This window comes from Eretmochelys imbricata, chromosome 3 (genome assembly GCF_965152235.1).
Source record: "Eretmochelys imbricata isolate rEreImb1 chromosome 3, rEreImb1.hap1, whole genome shotgun sequence".
NCBI classification, from domain to species: Eukaryota; Metazoa; Chordata; order Testudines; family Cheloniidae; genus Eretmochelys; species Eretmochelys imbricata.
In genome coordinates, this window is record NC_135574.1 from 168,504,475 (window position 1) to 168,532,414 (window position 27,940).

Sequence of the window (27,940 nt, forward strand, 5' to 3'; positions counted from 1 at the left end):
TCAGGATTCTTTCATTAAGAATTAAAAACAAAACCCTGAAGAATTCATTTTCACTACTCAGAGCAACTCCTGGAGCCAAGAGGATTTTAAAAAACAGTACCACAGCCATGATTCTGAGTGACTGTCTCTGGAACCAATGAACACAGATCTTTGTCTCCTCAAGACAAGAGAGGTCAAAACAGCTGCATATTTCTCAGATAGCTTGACTGGAGAATGCTTTTCCATGCTAAGATGATGTGTAATCAAATCTTTAAACCATTCTGAAAACTAAAATATCACGCTCAGTGTCATACGTTCATATTCTATTTGATGTCAGCACTCTAGTGTATTTCAATTCATTAACCAATGTGTATATACAAAACAGAAAACCTAGATGCGCACATACAGCCAGATTCTGAACCGAGTCACAGCAGAGTTACAGTAAGTAGCTGAGATCAGAAATTGGCCCGTGGATTCTTATTTCCTTTGGGTTTCAGAAGTCACCTCTCCCCATCTTGTGGAGCAGGTTGCATGACATAGATTTTTAAATTGCTTATTGTAGTCTGAACAATTTCCATATTGAGTGTTGGCATTAGAATCATAGAATATCAGAGTTGGATGGGACCTCAGGAGGTCATCTAGTCCAACCCCCTGCTCAAAGCAGGACCAATCCCCAACTAAATCATCCCAGCCAGGGCTTTGTCAAGCCTGACCTTAAAAATATCTAAGGAAGGAGATATCACCTCCCTAGGTAATGCATTCCAGTGCTTCACCACCCTCCTAGTGAAAAAGTTTTTCCTAATATCCAACCTAAACCTCCCCCACTGCAACTTGAGACCATTACTCCTTGTTCTGTCATCAGCTACCACTGAGAACAGTCTAGATCCATCCTCTTGGGAACCCCCTTTCAAGTAGGTGAAAGCAGCTATCAAATCCCCCCTCATTCTTCTCTTCCGCAGACTAAACAATCCCAGTTCCCTCAGCCTCTCCTCATAAGTCATGTGTTCCAGTCCCCAATCATTTTTGTTGTCCTCCACTGGACTCTTTCCAATTTATCCACATCCTTCTTGTAGTGTGGGGCCCAAAACTGGACACAGTACTCCAGATGAGGCCTCACCAATGTTGAATAGAGGGGAACAATCACGTCCCTTGATCTGCTGGCAATGCCCCTACATATATATCCCAAAAGGCCATTGGCCTTCTTGGCAAGAAGGGCACACTGTTGACTCATATCCAGCTTCTCGTCCACTGTCACCCCTAGGTCCTTTTCTGCAGAACTGCTGCCTAGCCATTCGGTCCCTAGTCTGTAGCGGTGCATGGGATTCTTCCATCCTAAGTGCAGGACTCTGCACTTGTCCTTGTTGAACCTCAGATTCCTTTTGGCCCAATCCTCTAATTTCTCTAGGGCCCTCTGTATCCTATCCCTATCCTCCAGCGTATCTGCCTCTCCTCCCAGTTTAGTGCCATCTGCAAACTTGCTGAGGGTGCAATCCACACCATCCTCCAGATGATTAATGAAGATATTGAACAAAACCGGCCCGAGGACCGACCCTTGGGGCACTCCACTTGATACAGGCTGCCAACAAGACATGGAGCCATTAATCACTACCCGTGGAGCCTGACAATCTAGCCAACTTTCTATCCACCTTATAGTCCATTCATCCAGCCCATACTACTTTAACTTGCTGGCAAGAATACTGTGGGAGACCGTGTCAAAAGCTTTGCTAAAGTCAAGGAATAACAAGTCCACTGCTTTCCCCTCATTCACAGAGCCAGTTATCATAGAAGGCAATTAGATTAGTCAGGCATGACTTGCCCTTGGTGAATCCATGCTGACTGTTCCTGTTCACTTTCTTCTCCTCTAAGTGCTTCAAAATTGATTCCTTGAGGACCTGCTCCATGATTTTTCCAGGGACTGAGGGGAGGCTGACTGGCCTGTAGTTCCCCGGATCCTCCTCCTTCCCTTTTTTAAAGATGGGCACTACATTAATGTATTTGCATCCATGTTGGGCCAAATTATCTTCTCAGCTTCACTCATACAACGGTAACTCACTGCATTTGGGGCTACTACTGAACACTCACGTAACTGTAAACCCACTGAAAATCACTGACATCTCTGTTCACAAGCCACCAATGTGATGTTGAAAATCAATGGGATTTCACAGGAGTAGCTGAGTACAGAATGTGCCCCTCCATTCAAATACCAGACATTGGTACTGAAACAAACAGACATGATGCAGATTGCACTGGGTGGGGTGCTATCCATTCTAGCAGACGTAAGCCTTTACATACCAATGCTGCTCTATCCTGCATTAGTGTTAGACTAAGGGTGGAATTTACAGATGTGCTCACTAGCATTGGGCTATTTCCGCTCCTACTGAAGTTAATAGGAGTTTTACTATCAACTTTAGACGGAGCAGAGTTAGGTCAATGATGAGTGCTTTAGAAAAATCCCACCCGTGTGCTTTGCAAGGCTAGTGCCAAATCAAGCTTTTAACAGCTGTCAGGTGTAAGTCAACCCATTTATCCATTAAATTTTAAAAAATAAGAATAGATTAGAATTTATAGTCAGCAAAACGATCTCTGAAGATGCAAATCAGAACATAGACGCACGCAAATGCTGAGACAATTGGCAGCTCTGAGTAGCCTTTCTAAAGAGTGTTTTCCTTTGAATAAAGAAAAAATGTGGCATTAATATAAAAGACTTTGGGATAAACAAATTAGGGCCCCCACTCTGCTCCTACTGAGGTCAATAAGACCTTTGCCATTGACTTTAATGGGAGTAAGAGCAGGCCCTTTCGTAGTTAAGATTCTAGCCAAATAATCTTTCTGTCTTTTAAACTGCAGCTAGCAGAGGAGCTGTACTGTATCACTTTATCTCCCTAAGTAGTTATCCTACTTTAGCTTTCTCAGAGGTCAGCTATTCTCTGTGATAAGCATATCCGGTGGAGAGGAAAAACACTTAATCCTCATTTATCTGTCTGCTTTTATGACCCTGACCAAAATACACCTCCATCAAGTCCAGAAAACATAGGAAAAAAGGAGCAACGCCACAGGGCAAAGATCTGTCACGTGTCAGCTGTTCAAAGGGAAAAAGAACTTAGCCTTTAGTGGCATTCGACTCCTGAGCTAAAGGACAGAGATGTATAAACAATAACCAGTTAGAGTCTGAGCCCCAAAGGTGTTCAGGTGCCTGAGTCCCATTTTAGGAATCACTGTGATCCACAAAACTCCTGCTTGGCTGCCACCTAACCCTGTAGGCACCTACAGTCACTTGACACCGAAGTTTTTGCTTCTGGGCATGCACACTCACTACCTCACTCTAGTTTAGGCAGTGCGCTGCCCTGGCATATCAATTTAAGGCATGTCTCTCCTCCCTTCATTGTAAATGGAGCCTAGGCACCCAGCTCAGGCTTTGTGGATTGCAGCATCTTCTAGGTGCCTAAAAGTCAGGCTCCACAGTGCTCAGCATTGCAACTGGGCCTTAGTGCCTCACTAAAATAGAAAGCAAACAGCTGTATAGACTTATGCTTCTAAAGGGCTGAACTGACAGCTCATACTGACAATAGCAACAGATGATCACCTCAGATAAACATCTGACAATATTATAATAATGATTATGATATGGGAACAGGCTGAAATTATGCAGTGTTACCACAATATGTACTTGTTTACCGGAGTTAAATTTTCCCTGTTTACATACACACTAACCACTATTTCGAGAGCAGATAGCAAAACATTATATGTTATATATTAGCCTGTAGCAACTCAGTTTAATTAAGGATCAGGGAAAGGAGAGGAATTCCTTAAGCTTTATTACAGCATGGACCACACTTTAGATAGCTTGAAGGCATTTCCCTTCCCACTTTGGATCACACAGACCACCAGCCCCTCCATCCACAATCAGATAATGTCCCTATGGCAACTACAATTGCTTATATGGAAAAGTAAACATTAGGAAAGTATTTGATATATTTTTGGCTTCTTTTCATGACACAATTCCTGTAAACAAGGAGAGGCAGCACAGCTCTCCATAGATGAGGGCTTTGGACCACAAACCATGGAATGAGATCGCTGACTTTGAGGTATTCAGAAACTCATGAAGGGCATGTCTACACAGCAAAGAAAAACCTGCAGCTGGCCCATGCCAGCTGCCAAGGGTACATGGGTTTGGGCTGCAGGGCTGTTTCATTGCTGGGTAGACTTCCAGGCTCAGGCTGGAAGGGTCCCAGACTCAGGGTCCAGCCTGAGACTGAAGTCCACCCAGCAATGAAACAGCCCCACAGCCTGAGTCAGCTGGCATGGGCCAGCTGCGGGTTTTTCTTTGCTGTGTAGACATACTCCAAGTAATTTTGCAAACTGTCTATGAAGAGTTTGGATTGGTTTACAGCAGTCTATGCCTGTGCTTTGGTGATCTTGTAACTAGGTGTGCACACTGGGGATCTGCACACATAAGGGAAGTGTGCAGAAAAGCACAATGGTGTGCATTTGGCTTTGAAAGTATAGTGTTAATAAAACTTAAACACTGGGACTGAAATTAGCATTGTAAGGATGGAATGTGGTGAAATTTTGACCATTTAATCAGTCCGAGTGAAGATCCATTAACTCCTACCCCAAATTGTTCTCAAAGGGCCAAGTCAAGGTGTTTTCAGCTACTCACTCAATGACATGCTTGGGTTACAGAGGCCCCCCGCGTCTAATGGCTCTGCCTATGCCCTGCCCTCAACTGAGGGGCAATGTGGGGTGTAAGGAGTGCAGAATGTCTTGCATGAACACACTCAACATCTGGAAGAATTTCCCCCGAACGAGACAGCGGAAAGTTGCGTTTGATGAAGGAACATAGGGAGCTTCTGACGATGGAGAATGGGGGAAAGGGAGTGCCATCGTCTAACGACGAGGCATTTTTCACCCCAAAACCATTTACTGAACATTTTCCAGGATGCAGACAGAGCACAGGGGGTAAGTTAGCCAGGAAAGTCGAGGTTTTTTTTTAAGCTTGTGCACTTACACAAAAGCAGCAGCACACGTGCTTTGCTTAAATGGCACCTTTCACTTCCCTCTTTGGCTTAAGTGGGAGTATTTAAATATACAAACTAACCCTGTAAAACAAGATCCAACAAAATATTTTTGATACATCTTCTCCTCCCCAAACCCTTATTTAAAAAACAGCATCACTGTGCATGTTAGACAAAAAGATCCAAGTCCATACAAGAGTCCCGGTCCATGACTTTGTTCATTCATTTTCTCCAGTAACAAAAAGGTGCACGTTTTTCTTAGACTGCAGCATCTGAGCAGCACGATCTACACCTACCACAGCAGCCAACTTCTGAGCATCATACTTTGAATAGACAACAGTACAAGTCCAAGTAGCTTCCTCTCCACTGGCTGTGGCTGTCAGCATATTACAAACCTCGCTGTAGAAATGGGGGTAGGTCGGTAACTCATAGAAAATGAGGTTTCTGATGCCCCTTATTAGGTATCTAAATTAGGGAAAAATACCATTATCACAATCTTGTATTCTGCAATCTGATTTCAGAAACTCTTTATTTACACTGTCCATTTATGAAAGTTACATAGTAAATTCACAAAAAGAAAAGGAGTACTTGTGGCACCTTAGAGACTAACCAATTTATTTGAGCATGAGCTTTCGTGAGCTACAGTTCACTTCATCAGGACTCAATCCTGTGAGGCTCTGAGCTCTCCCAGTTCCCTGACTTCAATTGGAGTTAAGTGCACTCAGCCTCTTCCATGACTGAGCTCTGCGAGTCCAGTGCTACATCCACTGATGGCTGGGAGTCTTGACATTGACTTAAACAGAAACAGAATTTAGAGCTTAATCCTGCTAGGTATTGGGCACTTCCTGAAAAGCGCTGAGCACCATCAACTCCCACTGAACTCAAACTTTTTGGATTTAATCCTAATACAGTAAAACTTGGTCAAACTAAGGCCCTGGTCCTGCAAAGGGATTCACGTGGGTAGTGTGCCCCAGCGGTGTCCAAATTAAACCAGTGCAATTCAATGGGGTTGTACAAATCCACCCACAGAGATCCCTTTTCTGGCTTAAATTTAGATAATAGGTTTTTTTTGGCTCTCTCTCCCCCCCCCCCCACATCACTGAAATAAAATCCAAATCCCCTTTAGCAATACATTAGGAGTTACCAGAGGAGTAGAATGTAGACTAGTTTAAGTATCTGATCGCTTAAAATGCTTTTACGACATCCAAGGATGTAACAACAGCCAAAAGACTGTTGGAATCTTGGAACAATCTTACGTATGTGCTAGTCAGAACAAAAACCAGTTCAGAACCGGGATTTCCGTTCCACAGAAAATTCCAACATTTCAAAACAAGATTTGTTCTCAGTCAGAACGAATAACTGAAATATCATGCAAAAAGAAAATTAAAACCGATTCAGAATCATCAAAAATGTTTTATTTTGACCAATGTTATGCATTTTTACTTTTTTCCGTTGAAAATTTAATCAAAATTTATATCAAATGTTGCACAGGAAAGTTTAGACTAGACTAAACAGCCTTTTCAAACAGAAAACTATTCCATCAAAAAAACCCGATCAGCTGTAGTCAGGAATAAGCACTTTTTCTGAATAGCCTTGATTTGTCACTTACACATCTGGACTTTTTTTCCCCCTTCTTTAAAATCCAGCATTAACTTAGTTTTAATGCTTTTTCCTAGACTATTGTGGAGAGGAAGGGAGAAGAAATCAACTACAGAAATACCCAAATGTATATATTAAAACCTGGAGAGAGACACCCTGGGAAGCTGTCACACTACCAGCCTAAGCACTCTACATGCTGTAAGAGTCACTATATGGTTTACTGCACCAAAGAGAGGACTTGAGAACCGGACACTCCAGAATTCTAAACCTGGCTCTGCTATAATTTCCTTCGAGAAGGCCTTGGGCAAGTCCTTTAACCTCCCTGCCTCAGTTTGCAAAATGTTAATATTGTTATCTCTCTGCCACATAGGGAACTTATGGAGAATGAGTGAATAGTTGTAAGGCACTTGAAAGATGCAGGGCCAAATTCAACCTTGATGTAAGTCAACTCCAACCCTGTCCACTTTGGCCCCTAAAATGCTAAGTATTACCATTTCAAGAAAGTTACTTAGAATATGGGTTTAAACCAGAAAAGTTATATTCTAAAGGGCCAAAAAGGCTAGAGTTGGGGGGAGGGGAGAGAGAGAATGCTCAAACCAACAACAAAAAACCCAACACACTCTGCTGGATGATCTGTATTACTGAAAATAGCAAGACCCTTATACTCAGATGATGGATGTTGAAGAGATGGCTCTGCGATACTGTAAAATTCAAAGGATACAGGATGTGAGTGTTTCAGGTCAATTTATGGGCACAAAGCTTATGTTTTCACTGCCTTTTTTTAAGATGAGATTTTCAAGTTAGTCTACATCCTGCTGTACAGAGATTGGGAGAGTCATGTGGGGACATTCTTCCTGAGGCAATGCTGGGAGCACTGAGCAGCTGTAGGTGCTCTTCTGAATGTAATTTAGCAGAGACCCTGACCCTGACTTGTGCTCAATAAGGATCCTATAACTTTTACGCAAGGTCAGTTTCATCAGCCTCTGGGCTCCTAGCAGAATCCTACTTTTGTAATTTCGGGTTGCCTTACTAAATTCTACTGTTTCAAGTAGAAAACTTACAATGGGCCCCCTAAAAACTCTCTTAGTAGTGCTGCTGTCACAGAACAAACTCCATGTTCCTTTCCAGAGGTGAAAGGAATTATCCCAACACAGATGCAGACTGTGATGACTATGAGGACAATTCTGGATGGTGCTGTGTTCCTGCAGATGTCAGTGGGGAGTTGGGTGCATTTACCAACTCCCAACATTGAACCCTGTACAGTATTTAATGTATTATTAAATATTTAAGGGAATACTTGCCATTTTTGTTTGTGTTAATATTTCATGAGTCTCCTACTTCAATCTAAGAAGGATTCTCCAAACAGGTTACACTGGTTCACGAACCAGACCACCACCACCCATCCATTACTGCTAGTTTGAGGCTAGCATATCCCAAGGGCAAGACTTTGCCTTCAGATTTCCATATGTGCATCTCAAAGCAGAATCTGGCCCATGACTTACCTTTTGTAAAAGTGGAAGCGTTCAGTGAAAATTAAGAACTGCTTCTCTCCCTTGAGGAAGAACTGTCTTGCTCTGGAGATACCAGATCTTTTGGTGTATTCACAGATATGTGTAAAATTCAGCTCTTCCTTCTTGAAGTAATTTCGAAGACGCACATAGTCGAAATACGATGGAATGTAAATGAGTGTATGTGACATGATTGCATCACGATACTCAGGCAAAACTTTGTCAATGAAGAACTGAAACCTGGGTTAAGAAAATGCACATGAATATTATCCTGAGTCAATACCCATCTTTCCAATATGTAAAGGAGCTTTCTTAAGAATGGGGGGGAGAAACCTTACCAAAAAAACCAAGAAAGAACACCAACCCCCTCCCCCCCCACAACTCCCAAACGTTATTATTCTGTGTCACAGTCAAAAAACTCTTTAAACTGACCAAGGTTTCCAGACTTGAGAAGGGCTAAATACAAAGGTACATCAGTGTAAGGGTTCTGTGATGTTGTTTATAATATTTACAAAGAAAAATGCAGGGAGCGAGGACTAGGGGAGAGAAAAGTACCAGTGCATTTATTTGACTGCAGTGTCTAACCCGCATCTCATGAGCAATAAGAGCACACATTACTATTTACTATTTCATTATTTTTAGGTACACCTGCCCTGTGGGCCCTAGAGTGCACTAAACTGGACTAGGCACTGGGGCATAGCAGAATGGTTTCGGCAACAGATTACCTTGCATCTATTACAGAAATAGAACTTTCAGCTTCCAGCCTTCGGAAGACATGAGGAAGCTGTACCACAACATGGCTAATGGAGCCAATCGAGGGTACGTTCCTTACAGCTACCTGCAGAGGGTAAGTCAAACAGTTAGAGAAGCAGTGAAACGTAAGTGGTGTTTAAAAAGCCTTCACATTCTAATCAGTTTTCAGTTGATGACATACTCCTTCAGGCAACAAGCGAGGCTGTTTTGAACAAGTCAACAGAGAACTACTGCCAGCCCTACTTCCACACAGAATCTGCGTAACTATACGTGACATGGCAATTAGGAGGATATGGGAGTGGGAACTAACTCACTGCTTTCTGTATGCCTTTTGCTAGTCTTGGACAATGGTCATTTTCACTTTCTGGTTCTCATGGATTAATACAATGCTATAATGTTTGGCTTGCAAGCAAGTTAGAGGGAATGTAACATGTAAACAAAAATTCCATTGAACCCCCGCCCCCCCCCCCCCCAAAAAAACAAAACCAAAAACAAAACAAAAAAACAAAAAAAACCCCCCACAACCCCTCTATTAATAGTCAGGTTTATAAGATTCGATACAAAACCAATCCCTAAAATTTGACCTGAAACTTTGTCACATCAGGAGTCTCTGTAATGACTCTGTGTTCGCACAGTGCCTAGCACAATGGGGTCCTTTCTTGGCTGGCTCTTAGGCACTGCCATAATAAACACATTAAATAAAAAAAAAATCTAATAGATCAAATAAAATTGCAATGGAATCTCTGGGTATAAGAATGGTTGCTTAAGGCAATAGTTTGCCATTGGAGATCGTTCTTAGTGCAGGCTGCACTTGTCCTGTAGATTAAAAACTGATGTGCATTATATGAATTATTGGCACATGCACAAACAATAGGAATTTCTATTGCTGTTTCTTCATGTTGAAGATTAACATGGCATCTTGTCAGAGGGTGGCTGGCCCTTCAAAAGGGAGACAGGTCACAGTCCACTGTGATGGCAGCTTGTTTGCCTCCACAGTGAAGAAACTGAACTGTCACCTAACTGACAGCCATGTGACTAAACCAGGCCTACAGGGCCTGGCCTCTCAGGGGATGGTTTGCAGAGTGAAGCTGCAGGATGAGAGAGTCTCCTGCTTTGGTCCATAAGGAAGGGACCAAAGGGAGTTATGGCTGAGCAGAAACCCGCAGCTGCCGGTTTAGTTTTCCTTTTGCAGAGAAGACAAAGAAGGCAGGATCGACCTCGTGTCTTCTCCAGAGGCTCAGAGAACCATCAGAGGCAAGACCTCAGGGATGAGGGGCTGGGCCCAGCTTAAGATGGGGTAGAAGAACTTTATGTTATTTAAACCAAACCCAAAGAATGGCCACCAGACTCATTAAAGGTGCTTTTTGGAATGGGGGGGGGTTAGAGTTATTGAGGAATCAAGAGGGGAAACTGAGCTAGGGTGCAGCAAAGAGTCACCCCTGGCCACAAGAGGACACGTAGGAAGCAGCTGATCCTGTTACCTCCAAAATCTAAGATAGTTATTGGCCTGTCCGTGAACTCACCTGGCCTCTGTAATTGAAGCAGTTCTTATTGAAGATGGAGTTAATCTGGGGATCTTGAAGAGCACTAAACAGTAGCGTTTGACGATAATACTTTGACCAGTTATTCAGATTCAGCATGCGCACTCGTGAAAAATCTACACCATGGGACTCCAAAGGAAGGAGGTTGAGGTGGTTCATTAGGTGCTTTAAATGAAGAGAAACAGATGTATGTGACTTTAGACCACGAACGCACACTTGGCAAGTAAGTTAACTGCACTGCGAAAGTGAGTGGAAATGAACAAGTCAGCCAACAGCATAACAAACTAGCAGCCTCCCAAAACACAGCTTTCTGGATCCTGCTCACTCATCAGATGTACAGAAATTTAATTAGGCCCTGTAAAAAGAAATCTAGTAGGTCATTAGCTCTGCAGACTTTAGAAGCTTAAAGTGAGGTAGATTTCATTGTTAGTATGGTCCCAGCTCCTGATTTCTTCCCCATGTTCCAGAAACTTTAGACCTAATCAATAAAGCCCAAGTGGAACCCACATAGCACTTAGTGAGAGTTATGAACACAGATGGTGAACTCATCCCTGTGCAGAGGAGACAGCACCAGGCTTATGTGCCACATCAGTGAATTTCACTCAGAGAAACTTCTGGATTGGCATCAATGAATGCATTTTTTGTTAATATTCAGTTTTATGCTCCCCCCCCCCCGGGACACATTACTTAAAAAAGACACTCTCCAAGCTCACTTCTGAAAGCACAGTGTTAACGGTGCTTCTTAAATCTTAGGAATTTATACCTGGGCACCTTAGTAGGGTGTTTCAGTCCAGCAGTCTCATGGAAATCTGCTTTGTTTTAATATACTGAACAATGTATTTTTTCCCCAAAAGATACAGAGCTAACATTTTAAGTAATAATTCAAGGAGTGTTTATGAATTACCTAAATTCGGCAACCATCGGGATGCTAACCAGCCTAAGCCAAATTCCAAGGCAGACAGAAAGCAACTTCCTTCCCAAGTTCTACACATAGTTACAATCAGATACAGTATTCTACTTTATTTTCTGACCTGAAATGTTGTCTAATATTATTGTAAACTGCCATACAACTGCTATGTTCCCTCCCAGAAGTGAGTGAAGCGATCCCTGTTATCTTCCTCATAGGGCTGTTCCAAGATTTAATCAACACTTTACAGAAATTTGGATAAAATGTGCTACTGAAATGCCAAATATTGAGACCTACAGAGTAAAAGTGCTGAGTATTACTGAAATCCAAGGAGTATCATAGGCCTAGCAGACTTCAGCATGCATCTGTAATTTTAGGACAAAATTACTTTTAGCATATGAAAATGTTAGTGAGATGAAACATTATTAAGTGGGGGAAGAGAGAGAGAAAATGAAAATTTGACACAGAGTTTATTGCTAGGGATGAATTACATCACTAGTTAGACATAGCATAGCATGTCAAACAAATAAAGTAATATTGGGTGAAAAAACCTACCAGAATATGTTCCCAATTCTGCATCAGGTAAACATCTGCTTGATCAATTATAAGAATTTCTATCGATGAGAGGAAATCAAAATCTCTCTTCTTCTCCCCCTCTGCCCCAATAATGGTCCTCAAGCCAAGGGGAGAGGCAATGATGATATCAGAAGAGTAAAATGGTGCATATAATCGCATGCTCTTTTGAAGAACAGCAACCCCTGTCCAATAAAAACCAAAAAAAGTCAAACATACTAAGAAAATACTGCTGTTTGATCACCACACTTCCTTTCCCCCCATCCCAAAGGGTCATGCAATGAAAAAACCCACAATTCTCTCTCCTTCTCCCCCACCCCCACAGTTTATACCCTTCCCCTTTAAATGTTGTTGTAATCATTATCTTACTCTGTCCAAGGAGGACTGGATGGAGCACCTTTAAAAATATATCAATACCATTCACAGATCCATAGGTTACTAAAACACAACACTCCCCTCCTTCATAAAGGCAGGATGACCCATTCTGCTCTCAATTCCATCAATGCCAGTTTGGAGTAACTTTATGGGCACTGGTTCTACACTAGCATAATATATCAGGCATGCTGGGCTGACCTAGGTACTGTTTCTTTTGTACAAAAATAAAGTGATGAGTTAGTTATCCAGGTCATGACTACACCATTGATGGTATTTGGGCCCACAGCTTTCTGTGCCCGAGTTAGACACTTTAAGTCAGGAATTCTACCCAATGGCAAAACTCCCACTGACTTCAACAGGGCCAGGGTTTTACCTTTTGTATTTTAAAAGCTCCTCACTGGAAATCAAGCCAAAGAAATAAGCTACCAGAGGGCATAAACACACAAGACAGAGTTGCAATTCAATGTAACAAAAACATTGACAAATATTTTGTAAAAATATTAAAAATAATAATGAACTAGTAGAGTTTAAAATGCATTCCCTAATCCATACTAAAAAGGATTTTAGTGCCTAGATAACATGGTGATAGATGCCATCACAATGCTGCTACAAGAGGACAGATGACGATTTCCTCTCTATTCAGATGTGCATTTCTTCACAGCAGTAGGTGAATCAGACAGGTTTTTACATGGGATGGGATATTGGAGAGTGATTTGGCTGCAGAAAGCAGCGTAACACTCAGTAAATCACAGCTATTCACTGGTGATGGGGCAAATGCTTGCATTTGCCATGACATTATCAAACATCTTGAGGCCAATTTATCTTCCAAGGGACAATAATTTTAAGAGCCTCTTCTTATCTGTCTAGGTAAGTTTGAACAACCATCTACTCCTCATGGCATCAAGCCACAAGCTAATTATCTGCATACCACGCTACCAAGCCAGCATGACGTTTCAATTTATTGAACAGTCTGGACATTTTCTGCTCAGCTAGTATTCATACTCACTGCCCATCCTTTGCATGCATGAAAGCTCTGCTGGAAATCATATGCAATACAGTAGAAAATTGCTTTGCTCATTACAGAATTTCTAAATTTTCCTCAGGCCATTACTGATTAATAACTTCAGTGCAAACAAACTGCTTTAAAAAAATCAAGAGAAACTATAGTCATTACAGGTGGAAGAGGTCGATTATACCAAGTCCATCCTTTCCCAATTGCAATGTGGATTCCCCCAGCTCCAATAAAAGATGCACTGGGTTTTAAAATTATATTAAACTTGATCTTAACCACGAAGCAGAAAAAGACTTCATAATGTTACTTTACCAAAAAAAAAAAAAAAAAAAAAAAACCCAAACAAACCCTTGACCTGGAATGAAATTTTCAAGAGTACCTAAACTGCATTTTCAAGAGTGATTTAGGCACTTAGGAGCCTAAGCTTAATTGGAAGTCAACAGAAATTAGGCTCCTAAGTCATTTAGGAAAACTGTATTCCTGCTCTTTAATTTTAGAACTAAAATACTCAAATGATTTTATTACCTATCCTGAAATGATCATCGATGTTGCCTGCAAACACAGCTTCATAATCTTCAGGTCTTTTCAGGTTGGGAGGTTTCTCATCTGGATCAGAACCAAACTCCCCTTTGAAGCGCTTTTTGTTACTTACATCTATTTGTTTTTTACTCTCTGACTCAAGGAGGCTGATGAAAATCTGCACCACGCGTAAGGCAGATTCACGGAAGGGCACTACTATCAGCACCTGTATGGACCAACACAATTACAAAAGGATAACTTTATTTAGTAACGAGGTCTTCTCTAGAGAAGAAGGGAATGCACATCAACCTATGAAGCACAAAAAATACAAAGATGCCTGAATTTTATTTATTATTACACATAGTACCCATTATTGTGTCATCTGGATTAAAGGAAATATAGGTCCCTTGCAAACAAATTCTAAGGTAGAGGGTTATGCCTGAGTGATGAAAGCCTGACTGAACAGATATGATTGGGTCCAGAACTGGCTCAGTGAAGTGCTTCAAAATGCACTTCCAATAAAACAGGCCTTAGCTGTTGGCTTCCAAACACCTTATTGCGAGTCAGCTATAAGTGACTCAGCTGGAACAGGAAATGCAATGAGTAAACTTAAGCCCCCTTTTCTGTGAGCAAAGAGGAACCATTGGAAGAGGAACCTGTGAAGTTCTGCTGTACAATGGATGGGGCTAGATGCCCAGGTGCTTACTCCCAACCGTGGTCTGGAGCTCAGCTCTGCAAAGGACACTCTGGTCATTAGCATGCAGGGCATGGACAAGACAGGGCCCACTGGCACCAGAGGATTTTCCACTCTGCAGATCCTTCTATTCTCCCCACACAAGCTAGCAAAGCCCCGCACACAGATTATCCAGCCAAATGGCGGGAGTCGCCTCTACACAGCTACTTGGACTTGGTGCTGTATTTGGATCTAAGTTCGGTTCTAGTAAAAACACCACTCAAAATACTAATATCTAAATAAACTAATAGAAGAAAAAAAAAAACCAAACCAGATGGTTTTAAAAGGTAATCAGTCCACAACGTACTGCGACAATCCAACACTGGAACTTTTAAACCAGGCCACTTACACTTCTAGTGACAAATCAGTGCAAACTGAATCCAGCTGTCCATCCATCAGTTTATGGTGGCTTAGTGACATGCTCCCTATCAAGAACATAATTTGATTGCAGGACAGCTCTAATTTGGGCCTCATCACCAATGAAAGGGGAAAGTGGCCTTATTAAATCTGATGGGACTGGATCCCCTTGGGCCAATACAGATAGGTCTCTGCTGATTTTTAGTTGACATAGCAATAGAGTTATGTAATAACAGCAGAGGAATTTTGGTCCCAAGTTATGCTGCACCGGATACAAAGAACGTCTGAAGCAAAGCGGGACCTGCAATGACAGTAGCCCTTGAGAAACAGGTGGAAGGAAGTGGGAACTCATAAGGCTTTGCCTGAAGAGTAGTGACTATACAGAGCCATTTCCACTGGTCCTAAGGGCAGCACGTGATTTTCTGGGGCAGTCTGTACAGATGTTGACCTCCAACTGCAGCAACAGTATAAGTTGTAAAGGGAGATATGGAGGTTCTTTATTTGCTAGTGTAGCAGGAATGGAATAAGAACAAGGAAGGAGACACACATCGATCTGTAATGGTACTAGAAAAACTCTTCCAACAAAAACAGGTCTCCTGGAATTAGTCTGCCTGCAAAATGTGCAAAATGAAGTTAGCCCTTTTCCCAGACTATTTGCCCTTGCCACTTACAGACAGCTTCAAGACAACACGATCAGCCAGTGTGGAAAGACAAAAATTGGGAACATGTCAAAAGATATAAAGAGCTAGTGGATGATGCAAGGATAAACTATTATGACATTTGCATGGCAGGGCCAATTACCCAGCAAAAGATTATGCTAATGTAGTCCTCCCACCTTAGGTCTGGTGAGTCCTTGGTCCCTGAAATCATCATTATCAATGGCTGGCTTCTGATCCCTTCGTTTGGCATTATTGCTGAGGACCTGGGCATTTGCCTTCAGGATGTGATTCACTGCATGCAGACAGTAAGCATGACGAACTTCTTCCCCATTCCCTAAAGCAGTTCTTTCTGGGTAGAACAAGTCCTTGTACTGATTCATAATACAAAAGAGTTCCTTTTGTAACAGGGTAAACGGGTGATTGTTCTGTTTAGTTAGTTTGGATAAGAACTGGGTGTTCACTTTTGGCCAGGTGGATTCTAAAGTCTTATGAAGATGAAGCCGTTTCAAATCAGCTTCTTTATCTGGCTTAAAAGTTCTCGGCTGCTGTAACGAAGAAGAAAAAACTAACTGGCCCAGCGTTGGCCACTGGAAAAAAAAAAAAAAAGACAAGAAAATCAAACGTGTTACTTTATTACTTAGCACTATACAGCTAAAAATATACATTCCTATGGCAGTTATTTTAATAACTATGAAATACTAGTCTATCAAACTTGATACAAATTAAAAACCTTTCTTCCTTCAACATGCACAATCTCTCAGGCTTGGTCTACATTACGAGTTTTTATTGGCATAGCTACTTCGGTTGGGGGGTGGAAAAAACACCACACCTCTGACCAATGTAGCTATGCCAACAAAACCCATTGCAGATGTAGCTTATTTTGATGGAAGTGGATTTCCAACAACATAGCTAACTTTGCTCAGGGAGGTGGTGTTCTGATATTTGCAAGAAAACTCCTTCTGTCAGCGTAGTCTGCATGTACATTATGGGGCTATGCCAGCATAGCAATGCTGATATAGTCTCCATGGTGTAAACACACCATTTACTTTCTTTACCATATGAAAAATAAGATAATTCACGTAAGCACTTTTTTAAGATCAAAGACCAAATTCAGAGGCGATGTAAATTACATGTTAGTTGCTACGCCTTAGAGAGTTTAACCAGGAAGCATAAGGTAGTGTGATTTACATTCTGAAAGGCCAGAAGCGATGGGTGCAGAGGAAGCAATTAGCAGGGGCAAGTTAAATAAGACTCTAGCTTCTTCTCGCCTCTCACAAAGTAAGTTACACCCTAGCCTCATTTGTTCTCACTTGCACTCAATTTACCAATGTACATCATGCATCAGTTTACAGATCACCTCTGCATTTGTTCTGTGTCTTTACCTATGGCCACCCTTCAACAAATAACATCATGGCCTACTGTAAGATTCCAATTAAACATCAGACTCCAGCCTGAAGGAGGGCAAGCCAACGTATCAGGTGGATAAAAATAAATGATTTAAAGAAGCCAAGAAGGAAATTGCATTTTTAATGCAAATTAAGTGATTTTTCTGCATAAGAAACCTATTTGAAATGTTGACAAATTATATTACTACCTAAATTTATTATAATAATTTAAATTAAAGAAAAAATAATATTCAAGCAGTACATTTTTGTTGCCAAAGTTTAAAAAGACACTGATCTGGTGATCCTGTCTAAGCACCTGAACAACAGTTTGACAAAATGCTCGGTCCAACTTTTGACTGCAGTAGTCTCTTCTGCAAGTGCAGAGAGAAATTTTTTCTTTATTTCAGTTTAATAAACTAGAAAAAGCAGAATATGAATAAAAATGAGGTGTGAATGAAGCTGTAATTCTAAAGTTGTAAAGGATATGGTGAAATAATCAGTTCAATTCATTAACTACAGATATACTTCTTTTGTTTACTAAATCAGGTAGTTTAAAATACAAAACATGTTTTGATAAACTTAGTTTTTTTAATTTATGCATCCAGAACTTAAGGTAGTTTTAATTACTTAACTAATAAAAATTTAAAATACTGTTTTGTAGATTTTTAAACTAAATTCCAATTTCCATTCAAATGCAGCTTGACACAAATCATGAATAAAAAATTAATTTACTGAATAAGAAAATCATTCACCACTTTCTAACATAATAAAAATGTAAAGATTAAGAAGCCATTCAGATATGTTAAGCTATGTAATTGCTTCAATAAATGTGTTTAGAGTATATTCTTTTACTAGGAAAAAAGTATCAAATTATACCAATTAATGAGAATCAATGCAAAACAAGATTAAAATTGATTATTCGAACCAAGATTTCTTGCTTGTTGATTAAGATCAGTGATTTGTAATCAATCTACCCTTGTGTTGAATAACTGTGCTCTGTGTGTGTGTGTGTGAGAAAAAAACTGTTTTCATGGTAACGTAATCTATATGCAACTAGAAGTAACATGTCATGGAGATGAATAATAGGATACAGTAGTCCTAGGACATGAATATCAAGATGTGTTTTATGTGGTTCATTTTAGGACTAGTAGTTAGTCACTACTAGGAGTGCAAAACTAATGATAATTGTTGAGCAAGATGTCAAATGAGAAGGACCATCAATTTAAAAATCTAAAACAGATTGCATACCCTTCTAGGCAAGGACTGTATCCATGTTTGGAAAGTGTCTAGCCCATTTTGAATGCTATGGCAATCCAAGTAATAAAAAATGATATTCATTTTCTAAAAGTATTTTCTATCTATACAGCTTTGATTCCTATTCATTACCAGTTTTTCTAAAACTACCAGGAGGACAGAGTTGACAGCTGCAGGTTACTTCTTGGATAATTTATCCAAGATGTTACATGTGCTGGGCATCTTTAACTTTCTCCCCCGTGAACAAAACCCTTAGTGACAGATAATTGTATTTGAACAAGTAGATGAAAGAGGACATCTATTAAGTGTGGCTTGTTGGTGTAGGGTAGGAGTCTTGTTTTAGGTGTAAGAGATCCCAGATTCAAATCCTGAACAAGTCTAAGTTTTCAGGAGGTCAGACTAGATGGTTCCTTCTGGTCTTAAATCTATGAAATAACATCAAGGTGTCTGACTGGATGAATGATCCCTGTGGTAACAAGTGTTCATGTGCCCAGGTGCTTGCCTCCTCTCAGAATCAGGCCTTGCGGGACTAATCCTAATCCTACCAAAAGTCAACAACAAAATGTCTACTAATTTCAGTAGTGCAGATTAGACCATAAGGGCCAGATCCTCAGTGGCTCTCATTTACTCCAGTTGAAGATCTGAACTTAAATTTTGACTCCAGCTTTGAGCTAGACAAAAAGAAAAAATCTAGGCAACAATGCAGTCTGACTGAATGCTGACAAGAGTTCCAACAGTAATAAGTATTCAGAATCTATTTCAGTGCAGATACTGGAATTTTGGAATAATAAAGCATACAAAAAGGACTAATGTAAGCTAAACATCAATTTCATTTAATGCAGGCACTTTTATAAGTTCATGATGGGGAAACAAACACATCATTACCTTCAGCTGAATTGTACTTTTAGAACGTGCTGAATGATTTCCTATTTCTTTTTCTTCCAGTTCTTTGTTCATATGTTGCTTAAATGGATCTATTTAAAAAACAAAAGCTATTGTTACTAAAACTGGAATCAAATTCCTGAACTGATTTGCAAGTTGAGTCATACATGATTTTTGAACCAGGTAACTCAGTTGCTAAAGAAAATGATTTTACAGCACTTGGAGGGAAGAGACATTTCACTTCTACAGAATATCAAATACTCTTTATATGAACAAAACATAAAAAAATAGCACCATGCTGGAAACAGTGGAGCTTCAACTGCAAAACATGTGTGAAGGGGACAGTACTGTTGAACATCACTTAGTACCTCACATCTTGCAAGAAAAATAATGAGCCCATTTTCTTTTTCATAGAAAGCTCTGCTTGGGATAGGGTGCTTTTGATCAATTATCTCAACACCGTTCTAGTTATGGGAGAAAAACTTTTTGAAAAAGCATTTTTTATTTGCTTCATTTCCCTAAAAGGTGGTGAAGACTCTGATTAGTCTAATCTCTCCCACGCTCCCAAACTGCTTCTGAGCTCTTGAAAGGCCTGATTTTCAATTAATTTAGGGAAGTAATTGCATAAGCAGATCAGGTGGCTGTCCATACACTACAGCATGTACAGTCATAGGCATAGCTTTTTGAAAATCAGGCCCTGATAGTAATTGCATCACATGGGACTGCTCATTTCATAAGAAAAAATGCCTACTAGAGAGAGAATCCTAGTGCCAATGTCTTGAGGTTATCCAGCGCTCAGAACTCATGGGGTTTTCTAAATTGTGGCAGTGCTGTGCATTTCTTCCCAGCAATGCAACTGAAGAGGATACTACTTTAAAGTAAGACAGCTGCTCTGATTTGTTACTCTTTATATTGGTTCCAGCATTGGTTGGCCAAGGGTAAGTGAATGATTACCACCGTTCTCAGGAAGTCACTGCTGGACAAGGACAGAAGTTTGCTCCCTGACTGATGTACCCATATCTGTTGTTCTAGAGGACCCAGTTTCGCCTCTTTTACCACAGGCTGAAAAGCAGCTTCCAGTCCACAATGTCGCAAAGAAAAGAAACATTGTTTATAGGCTGAACAATGTCACTGTGCCAAGTATGCATTTGAAAAGCTGCTAGTTCCTATTAAAATGCAATTCTCACAACATAAGCAATATTCCCCAGGGTAACAAGAATGAACAGTTTTTCCCATCACGTGGCCCTTTGATGCCTCCACCCTAATGTAGCAATAACCAAATTGCATCCCAGATTTAATATCAGCTGCTGTTGTAAGCAGACAAGCCAGTGTCACCAGGGATGATGCAAATATAATTTCTCTCTTTTAAATTATGCCCTCTATCAAAACCACATAGCAGGAAATGCGAACAGAAATTCTGCAAATGCCAATGTGTGGTATGTTACTTTATTACGAAAAGGCCACACACATCATCGCACACCGTTATTTGTATTATGCACGGCAGTGTGATTCAAACACTGGAGTTTGGGTTGCACATCCCAGTTTGATTTAATGTTTAGAGAGAGATTCTCAGCTGCATCACTAACAAGCACAGCACAGAACTCACAGATGTAAAGGCTTTGGTGTCTTTAAGCCACCTTTGTGCCTTACCATTCCTGGGCTGCAGATCCCCTGTCATAACTCAGACGTGCTGTTTGGACTGGTTAAGTTACAGCAGCCTCCCTGGGCTGGCCTATGGGCTGCAGCACTGCCCAGAATCTCCGGAGTACTCTCCTGGCACATCTGTTACCCCAGAGCTTGTGAGGGCTTGCTCAGAAGTCAGCCTTATGGCTGTCTTCTGCCATGCTTGTGCCAAGTGAATCCTCCTCCAGCTAGATACAGGGCTTCTAGGGCACTTTACATGACTCTGCCCCCCCCGCCCTTTTTTTGGGTGTAGAAGGGCCACAGCAGGAATAAGAATCTCAGCCTCTGTTTCTTGAAAATTTAGAAGTGGAGTACAGACGGCATCTATATTCTTAAACTTCAGTCTAGTTCTGTTTGGATTAGCTTGGGAGATGGGCTTTTAATTCATAGTATGTGTGTGGGTAAATTCAGTCCTCTGTTCTCTTCTACCAGGAGTCACAATCACATCATTGTTAATGGGAGAATAAATAGATTCCCGAATCTGAAGACAATTTGTCTATCCACATTACCAGGTGAGCTTACATAGGCACAACTGGCTTACAAGTCCTCATAACAGAAATGTAACATAAGAATTCGAAGGCTAGACAGCATGACTTTAAGGAGTTTGCAGTCTTGCTGCGTGTGGCTATTGTAAACAAGTGTAAACTATCAAACTACAGGAGCCCCACTAGAGAGGGCTCACTACACAAATACTGTATTTTACCTTCTGAAACCATGACAGAAGAGCTACTCTCCCTCTCATCTGCATTGTAATCACCACTCTCCTCGACCATGAAATTGGTTTCCAGGCTAAATTCAGATTCATGTTTCACATCGGTGAACTCTTCAATTGCTCCATGTTTTGGGTCACTGGAGGTATCTGCTCCATCGGCTTGCTCCTGGCCAAGCATCTGCTTTGCTGTGTCTTTAGCTGTGAATTATTGAATAGAGAAATGAATTATGTTCTCCAAAAAAAGTCACTCTACATGGACACCTGATTCTTGCTGGTTAGGTTCCAGGTATTATTTTAGCTACTGGTTATTTTTCCCAATATTCTTTCCAAAAACAGAACCAGTTTGTGTTTTACAGTAACAAAGGCTCATATGCATAATGGTCACTGATGCCCAAAGGATTATTTTAAACAATATATCTTTGCAGATGGGTGTCTTAGCGGCCAAACAACAACCCTATTTTAAATAGCTACAATTTTGTAAAGCTGCCACCTCTTTACTAGAATTCTTCGCTAACCAACCTTGCAAATGAGGCTCTCTCCTTGTAAAGAAAGTTTCCTTCCATTTCAAATATTTATTCCTCTAGAGGCAAATCCTGCCTTCTCTTCTGTGGTAGCAGCAGAACTAGGTGCTGAGTATCATAGAACCATAGAATATCAGGGTTGGGAGGGACCTCAGGAGGTCATCTAGTCCAACCCCCTGCTCAAAGGAGGACCAATCCCCAATTTTTGCCCCCGATCCCTAAATGGCCCCCTCAAGGATTGAACTCACAACTGTGGCTTCTCAGGCCAATGCTCAAACCACTGAGCTATCTCCCTCCCACCCCCGCAATGTAGGTGAATGGCCTGTGCCGGTGGGGAGCATCCTCTGTGCGACTTGGCAGAGTCCTGCTCCGTGAGGGTTCTAGGGGCTGGTGTATCCACTGCTACATAGATCTATTAGCCATTACCCCTTCAGCGTAGAGTTGCAGGAGCCATGGAAGGTACTACTGCCTCAGGGCCAGAGCAGCAAAAAAAAGAACAACAAACTCCACCTCCCACAACAGACAACCCAGCATGCAGTGCAGCCACTCTGGGATACAGAGGCTTTAATGAGTGTCGCGGTTTGTTTATACCTGCCGATTCAGCTATTGTTACCCAAACATTAGAGAAAAACTACCTTCTTTCTGGTCCTGCACATCATTCTCATCTTCTTCACCAGCTGTATGATCTCCATCTTCACCCTCCTGAGACTCTTCATCACTTTCTTCCTCATCACTTTCTTCAGACTCATTTTCGTCATCTTCTTCATTGTTAGAATCTGGAACAGTCTTGAACGTGGCTAGGAGCTTGTGATACACAGAGACCTGTTCTGGTTCACTCTCGCCATCACTTTCTGCACTTGAGTGATCGGAATTCTCAGACTGAATGTGAAAATAGTGTTCCAGAACATACATATTATTCCTTCAGCATGTTAATTGTTAGCATGCATCCTAACAGCATAACAATTATTAGTGTGTATACATACACAAAGCAGCAGTATTTTCATTTAATGCATGTGGCCAGCCCAAGATCTCCCATTTTCAGTTTTGCATTTCATGATTCTACTCTTGAACAGACCTATATAGTTTCATTGCCTCTCCATAAGGGCAGGCAATTAAGTTAGGCCTCCTAGTTGAGATTCTGAAAGCGGATTTAGCCACACAACTCCCTTTAATTTCAATAGAAGCTGTGTGGCTAAATCTGCTGGGTAGTTTTGAAAGTCTCCTTCTCCAAGAACAGCTTCTTGTGATCAGTTGGGATTGAAAGAACTTCAAAGTGAAGTTAAAAGTTTTGGCATCAGAAACTTCAAGACAAAAATTGCTATGAGTAAGAGACATCTACAACAGAGCTTATCAGTGCAATATTGTTTTCAGCTTTATAGGGATCGGCTTCATATTAATGAAACTTCGTTAGGAAGTTTATGTTTATAAGTAATAACACACTGAGCATCTCTATAAGGAAAGTCTGTTGACACAGTACAAGATGACAGTTCTGACCACGTCAGAGGACCAAGCTTCTCTGGGAACAGACGAGTCTGGCCACTTGGACACAGAACTTTGACCTCTGGACTTTTAAATATGAAATCTAGTTGATCTAATTCTGTACTGACTTAACTCAATGGGCTTGTCCAGAGTATAGAGTAACACAGATTTTGACCCTGTCAGTCTAAGCCATGGTCAGAGGGAGATCAGAATGTTTGTAGTCTCCATAAGCAATGAGTTCCATTAAACTGGTGCAGGACACTCAAGAGAGCAACCCATATAGGAAGAGACTTAGTGGAGATCTGCATCAGTTTAGCTCACTTGGTAATCAGTAAAAAGTCACTGCTCAGATCCTTCTCCTATTGAAGAAACATCTGACTTTCAACGAGGCAAAACTTGGTCTCTGAAAGATTAAGTCAGCAAAAAGTCCCTTATAACGAGTATGGAACCTGGTGGACAGGCCAACCCTGACTCTCTAAGCAATAGCCAGAATCCTAGCTGCTGTCTGCTATACCAGCCCAGCAAAGTGCCTTCCGCAAGTTGGATGAATTGTATGGTACCTGGCGCAAACCTGCTACCCTAAAGAGTGACCATAACTGACCAATGCATAAGATGACCAATACAGACCTTGGAAGAATCTTAAAAAGCCAGGAGATCCAGAAGGCCCTGCGTGCACCAAATAAAAATGATCCTGCGTAACAATGTTTAGCTATGACTGCAAGTAAATTTCACACTGCAGCCAGCACTACAAACACAATTTTACTATGCAGAAATATTGGCAAGCTTCATGCTGAGATTAAATTTTCTTTTTCAGCTCCTGGCACCTTGAAGTGAGAGGCAGCAGAGATACTGTAAACAACAATATGAACTATGGCTGAAGAAACAAAATAGCAAAAGAACCCAGCCTCCTCATCCATCTGAAAGGGGATGATGGAGGGGATTCCCTTTTCCAGACCAACACAAAATTAAAGCACTACAGATCTCTAGAAGTGGAACAAACTGTAATGAAATTCCTTCACTCCACAAAAAGCTACCGTTTAATTGGAGAATGAAAATCAAATTGCCTACCCCATAATGGGCATTAATAAAATAAAGAGTTACAAGGGACACTCTCAGATTTAATATTATACTTATTATTAACTCTCCATTTTAAAAGTCTAATTTACTTTTCACTATTATTGTTAGGTGAAATGCAAAAATTCTCCACTTAGCTTGGATGACAAAAAGAGACTCAACAGTTTCTATTCAATTTCACTTCCCAGCTCTCCTGTTCTAGGCAGTGCTGACATTTTTGGATTGCAAATCCTTCAGAGAAATGTTTAAAACCAAAATAAACTATTTTCAATGGATGTTTTTAACTTCACTGAAACTATTCTGGAAGCAGGTTTTTACTTAAATTAAAATCTTGATTTGGCATCTAAATTAGCTCTATACTGTTTAATGCTTCACATTAGTTTCATGACTATCAATAGCAATGCAAAGAGGACTATAAAAATAGCAATAATATATTACCAGCTCACAAATTTCAGTTGTTTCTTCTCTCCCAGAAACCCTGAAAAGACATTGTTGACATTTATTTTTTTTTAATTATCTGACAGTTTCTCCACATACAACATAACAAAATGGTACAATGTGGGAAAGGGAACAATAAACATGAATAAGTCCTAGTGTAATTAAAAGCCACCTTAAAGGAAAAGCTAAATGTTACTGCATGGGCTGGGCCTTTAAGGGGGAGCTGGGTTCAGCCTCACCTGTGCCTAGTACTCCATATCCCAGGTGATGAGTTTGGGTCAGGTGACAAACATCACATAATGGTAGCCCCAGGGGTAGGGCTTCCTATAAGAGTGAGCCTGCTGCCCTCAGAAGGAGGGCAACTAGGAGCTGGAGAAGACCTAAGAGTAGTCCTGAATGGGTGTCTCAGAGCTCTGGGGAGCTGAGGACTGGTGCCCTGATACAAGGATAAAAGAAAGAGAAAGACAAATACTTATGCTTTAAGGGAGCAGAGATGCTCCTACAGGGTACCCTGCTTTCCATACCAGCCAAACAGAAAGGTCTGGCTAGAGCTACCAACAAGGGGGAGAAGTAAAGTCTTTGAGGGAGTTAGGAGCCCACCCAACAGTTGTAGTGGACTGCCGAGCCTGGAAAACACATGTGGGTAATTTTGGCTTTGAGTTAAATTATTATCTGATGTTAACAAACCAGACCCCAGAAAGGGAAAGTAATTCAAAGCACCTGTTGTGGTGGTTTGACTGGGGAAGGAGAGGAACTGAGGCAGTTGCAGAGTCTGACAGTAGATGAGGTAAGACCCTGTTATATTAAGTCTCTCATAAAAGCCATAATAACCAAGCATTCTGCTCTGTTGCTTCTGACAGACAAATTCCCTAACATACATTAACAATATGCCACCAATTTACTACAAGATTATTCAGCTAAACAAGTTTATACAACAAAGTTAACTGAGGCAAACAAGCATTTACAGCATTAAGATAGGATCAGTGAACTAATAGGGAACCACTTTCACTCTAGAAAAAACTAATGTACAGCACAAAGCCAAATGTTGTACAACATACTGGCTACCAATTCAATCCCATACCAGTGAAGGATATCTTTATATTTAATCACCAGATGAATCAGTACAATTACATGAGAGCCAAACACTACATAAACTGGACTAAACATTCAAACTATACCTGTCCCTGCATGGGACAGTAACAGCATGTAGAGAGTCATACGAACATATTTTTTATGGGCTCCCAGTCAGACCTGTATGGTCTCACTCATTTGAAGAGACAGTCTCTAACTTGGATAAGGGTGGTTCTAGGGGGCAACAGTCCTCAACACATCCCCCAGGTGCACAGCTGGACACACAACCTGCTGTCCCGACAGGTTTCTAAGACCCCTGATCTCCATGTGAAAGCAAGATGCTGCCACAGTGAACATCCCCCCCCGGGGAGAAAATTAAATGAAACCCACCAAGCCTCTTACTGTGCACAGGACACTCAAAAAATAGGTTTGGTCCTATGGGGGGGGGGGGGAAGCGAAGCTTTAATAATAGTGTATCTGGATAGATAGGCACTTGTCAGGTAAAGATCTAATCAGGAGTTCTCAATCTTTTTCTCTCTGAGCTCCCCCCCATGCTGTAAAAACCCCACAGCCCAGCTGTGCCACAACAACAGTTTTTCTGCACATAAAAACCAGAGGCCGTGTTACGGGGTAGCGAGGAGGACAATTGCCCGGGACCCCTCACACCATAGGGGGCACTGTGAAGTGATGTTGCTCAGGCCCTGGGTGGTGGGGCTCAGGGCTGCAATCCCACGTTGTGGGACTTCAACTTTGCGCCCTGACCCACGGCAAGTCTAATGCCAGCCATGCTTGGCGGCCCCCCAGGGGGGCCCAGGCCCCTGGTTGAGAACCACTGACCTACACCCACTTGGGAAAGCTGGGCGAGCAGTGGGGAAGCTGAGGTTCAGACCAGTTAAGCGTCTTGTCCAAAGTCACGAAGAGCCAGGAACCCAGCAGGAGTCACCTGCTTTTTCCAATCGCCCCCGCCGCCTTCCTAGGCCGAGGTCAGGCTCCTCCCCGGCTGGAGGGTTTCGCTGGGTCTTTGTGAAAGAGAGACTCACGATCTTTTTAAGCCGGCCCCGTTCAGCCTGTCCCAGCCGGGGGCAGCGCGGCAAGCTGCAGCCCCAGCCCCACAGCATCGCCCCGTCCAGCCCGCGCCGCCCCGAGAGGCAACGCGCCCGGCAGCCTCCGGCACCGTCGTGACCCCGGGGAGCCCAGGGCCCGGCTGCCAGCTCTCCGCCCGCCTCCCAGGGGCCGGGCCGCCCGGGCCGGGAGCAGCCGGGGCAGCGTAAGCTCGGGGCGACTGCTGCGGACACCTTGTTAGGTCCTGCCTCGCAAGGCCAGGGCCCGACCCCTCTAGGCAGAGGGCGCCGCTCGCCTCCTCCAGCCTCCGCCCATTTCGGCCCCGGCTCTTTCCGGGCAATTCATACGCTGAGAGCAGGGGGCTGCCCCAGCGCCGGGGCGGGGCGGGAGAATGAGGCTAAAGGCCCCTGGGGCTCTTCCCGGAGCGGGTGCGAGGCCGGCGGGAGAAGGGGCAGTCTCCCAGCGGCACAGGCGGCTCCGGGGAGTCAGTCCCCACGGCCGGGGGCCCGGGGACAAGCGATCACCCCACCCGCGCCCGCTCACTTGTCGTAGAACGGATGCGCCTCCCCAAACTCCTTGAGATGCTTTTTCTGCTTCTTGCTCAAGCTGCCGACCAGCAGGTGCCTGGGGGACTTCCTTTTCCCCATGGCGCTGCGGCTCCACCCGCACCCACGTGGGTCCGCTCCCCGGCGCTTTACGGTCAGCCGTAATCCCTCCCTGTCTCGCAAATCGCTCCCCTCGGCGGGACCAGAGTGGGTGGGGATTAGCTCAGGCCTCTCCCTTTACATGAGTGCGTAGCTGTCTGTCTGTGGTATTTACATCCCGGCCCTATCGCCCTGGTGTCTAAGG

The 27,940-nt window shown here is 42.3% G+C and overlaps 1 protein-coding gene across 2 annotated transcripts; it reads right to left on the reverse strand.

Moving 5' to 3' along the window:
• Window positions 1-3,769: 3,769 nt before the first annotated feature.
• UTP25 (UTP25 small subunit processome component) lies at window positions 3,770-27,777 on the reverse strand. Of its 2 annotated transcripts, none has more exons than XM_077813802.1 (12): window positions 27,635-27,777; window positions 24,959-24,998; window positions 22,603-22,846; window positions 21,438-21,644; window positions 19,055-19,143; window positions 15,707-16,117; window positions 13,788-14,007; window positions 11,858-12,060; window positions 10,378-10,560; window positions 8,827-8,939; window positions 8,096-8,341; window positions 3,770-5,459 (listed from the first exon to the last, which is right to left on the reverse strand). In XM_077813802.1, the coding sequence occupies exons 1-12, from the start codon at window positions 27,736-27,738 to the stop codon at window positions 5,213-5,215; spliced, it is 2,307 nt and encodes a 768-aa protein (XP_077669928.1). In that variant the 5' UTR covers window positions 27,739-27,777; the 3' UTR covers window positions 3,770-5,212. The 2 variants fall into 2 exon arrangements, with proteins under 2 accessions (XP_077669928.1, XP_077669929.1); XM_077813803.1 differs by lacking the exon at window positions 3,770-5,459 and adding an exon at window positions 6,388-7,294 and having other exon boundaries at window positions 27,635-27,769.
• Between the last annotated feature and the right edge of the window lie 163 nt (window positions 27,778-27,940).

Bases quoted from the DNA above. Each gene is read 5' to 3' on its own strand.
- UTP25 (XM_077813802.1), bottom strand. From the start codon at position 27,738: ATGGGGAAAAGGAAGTCCCCCAGGCACCTGCTGGTCGGCAGCTTGAGC. The intron at 19,144-21,437 runs GTAAAATACAGT...TTTTTTAAATAG, and splicing joins TTCTGTCATGGTTTCAGAAG to ATCCATTTAAGCAACATATG. The intron at 16,118-19,054 runs GTAATGATGTGT...TTTTTTTTCCAG, and splicing joins AAAGTACAATTCAGCTGAAG to TGGCCAACGCTGGGCCAGTT.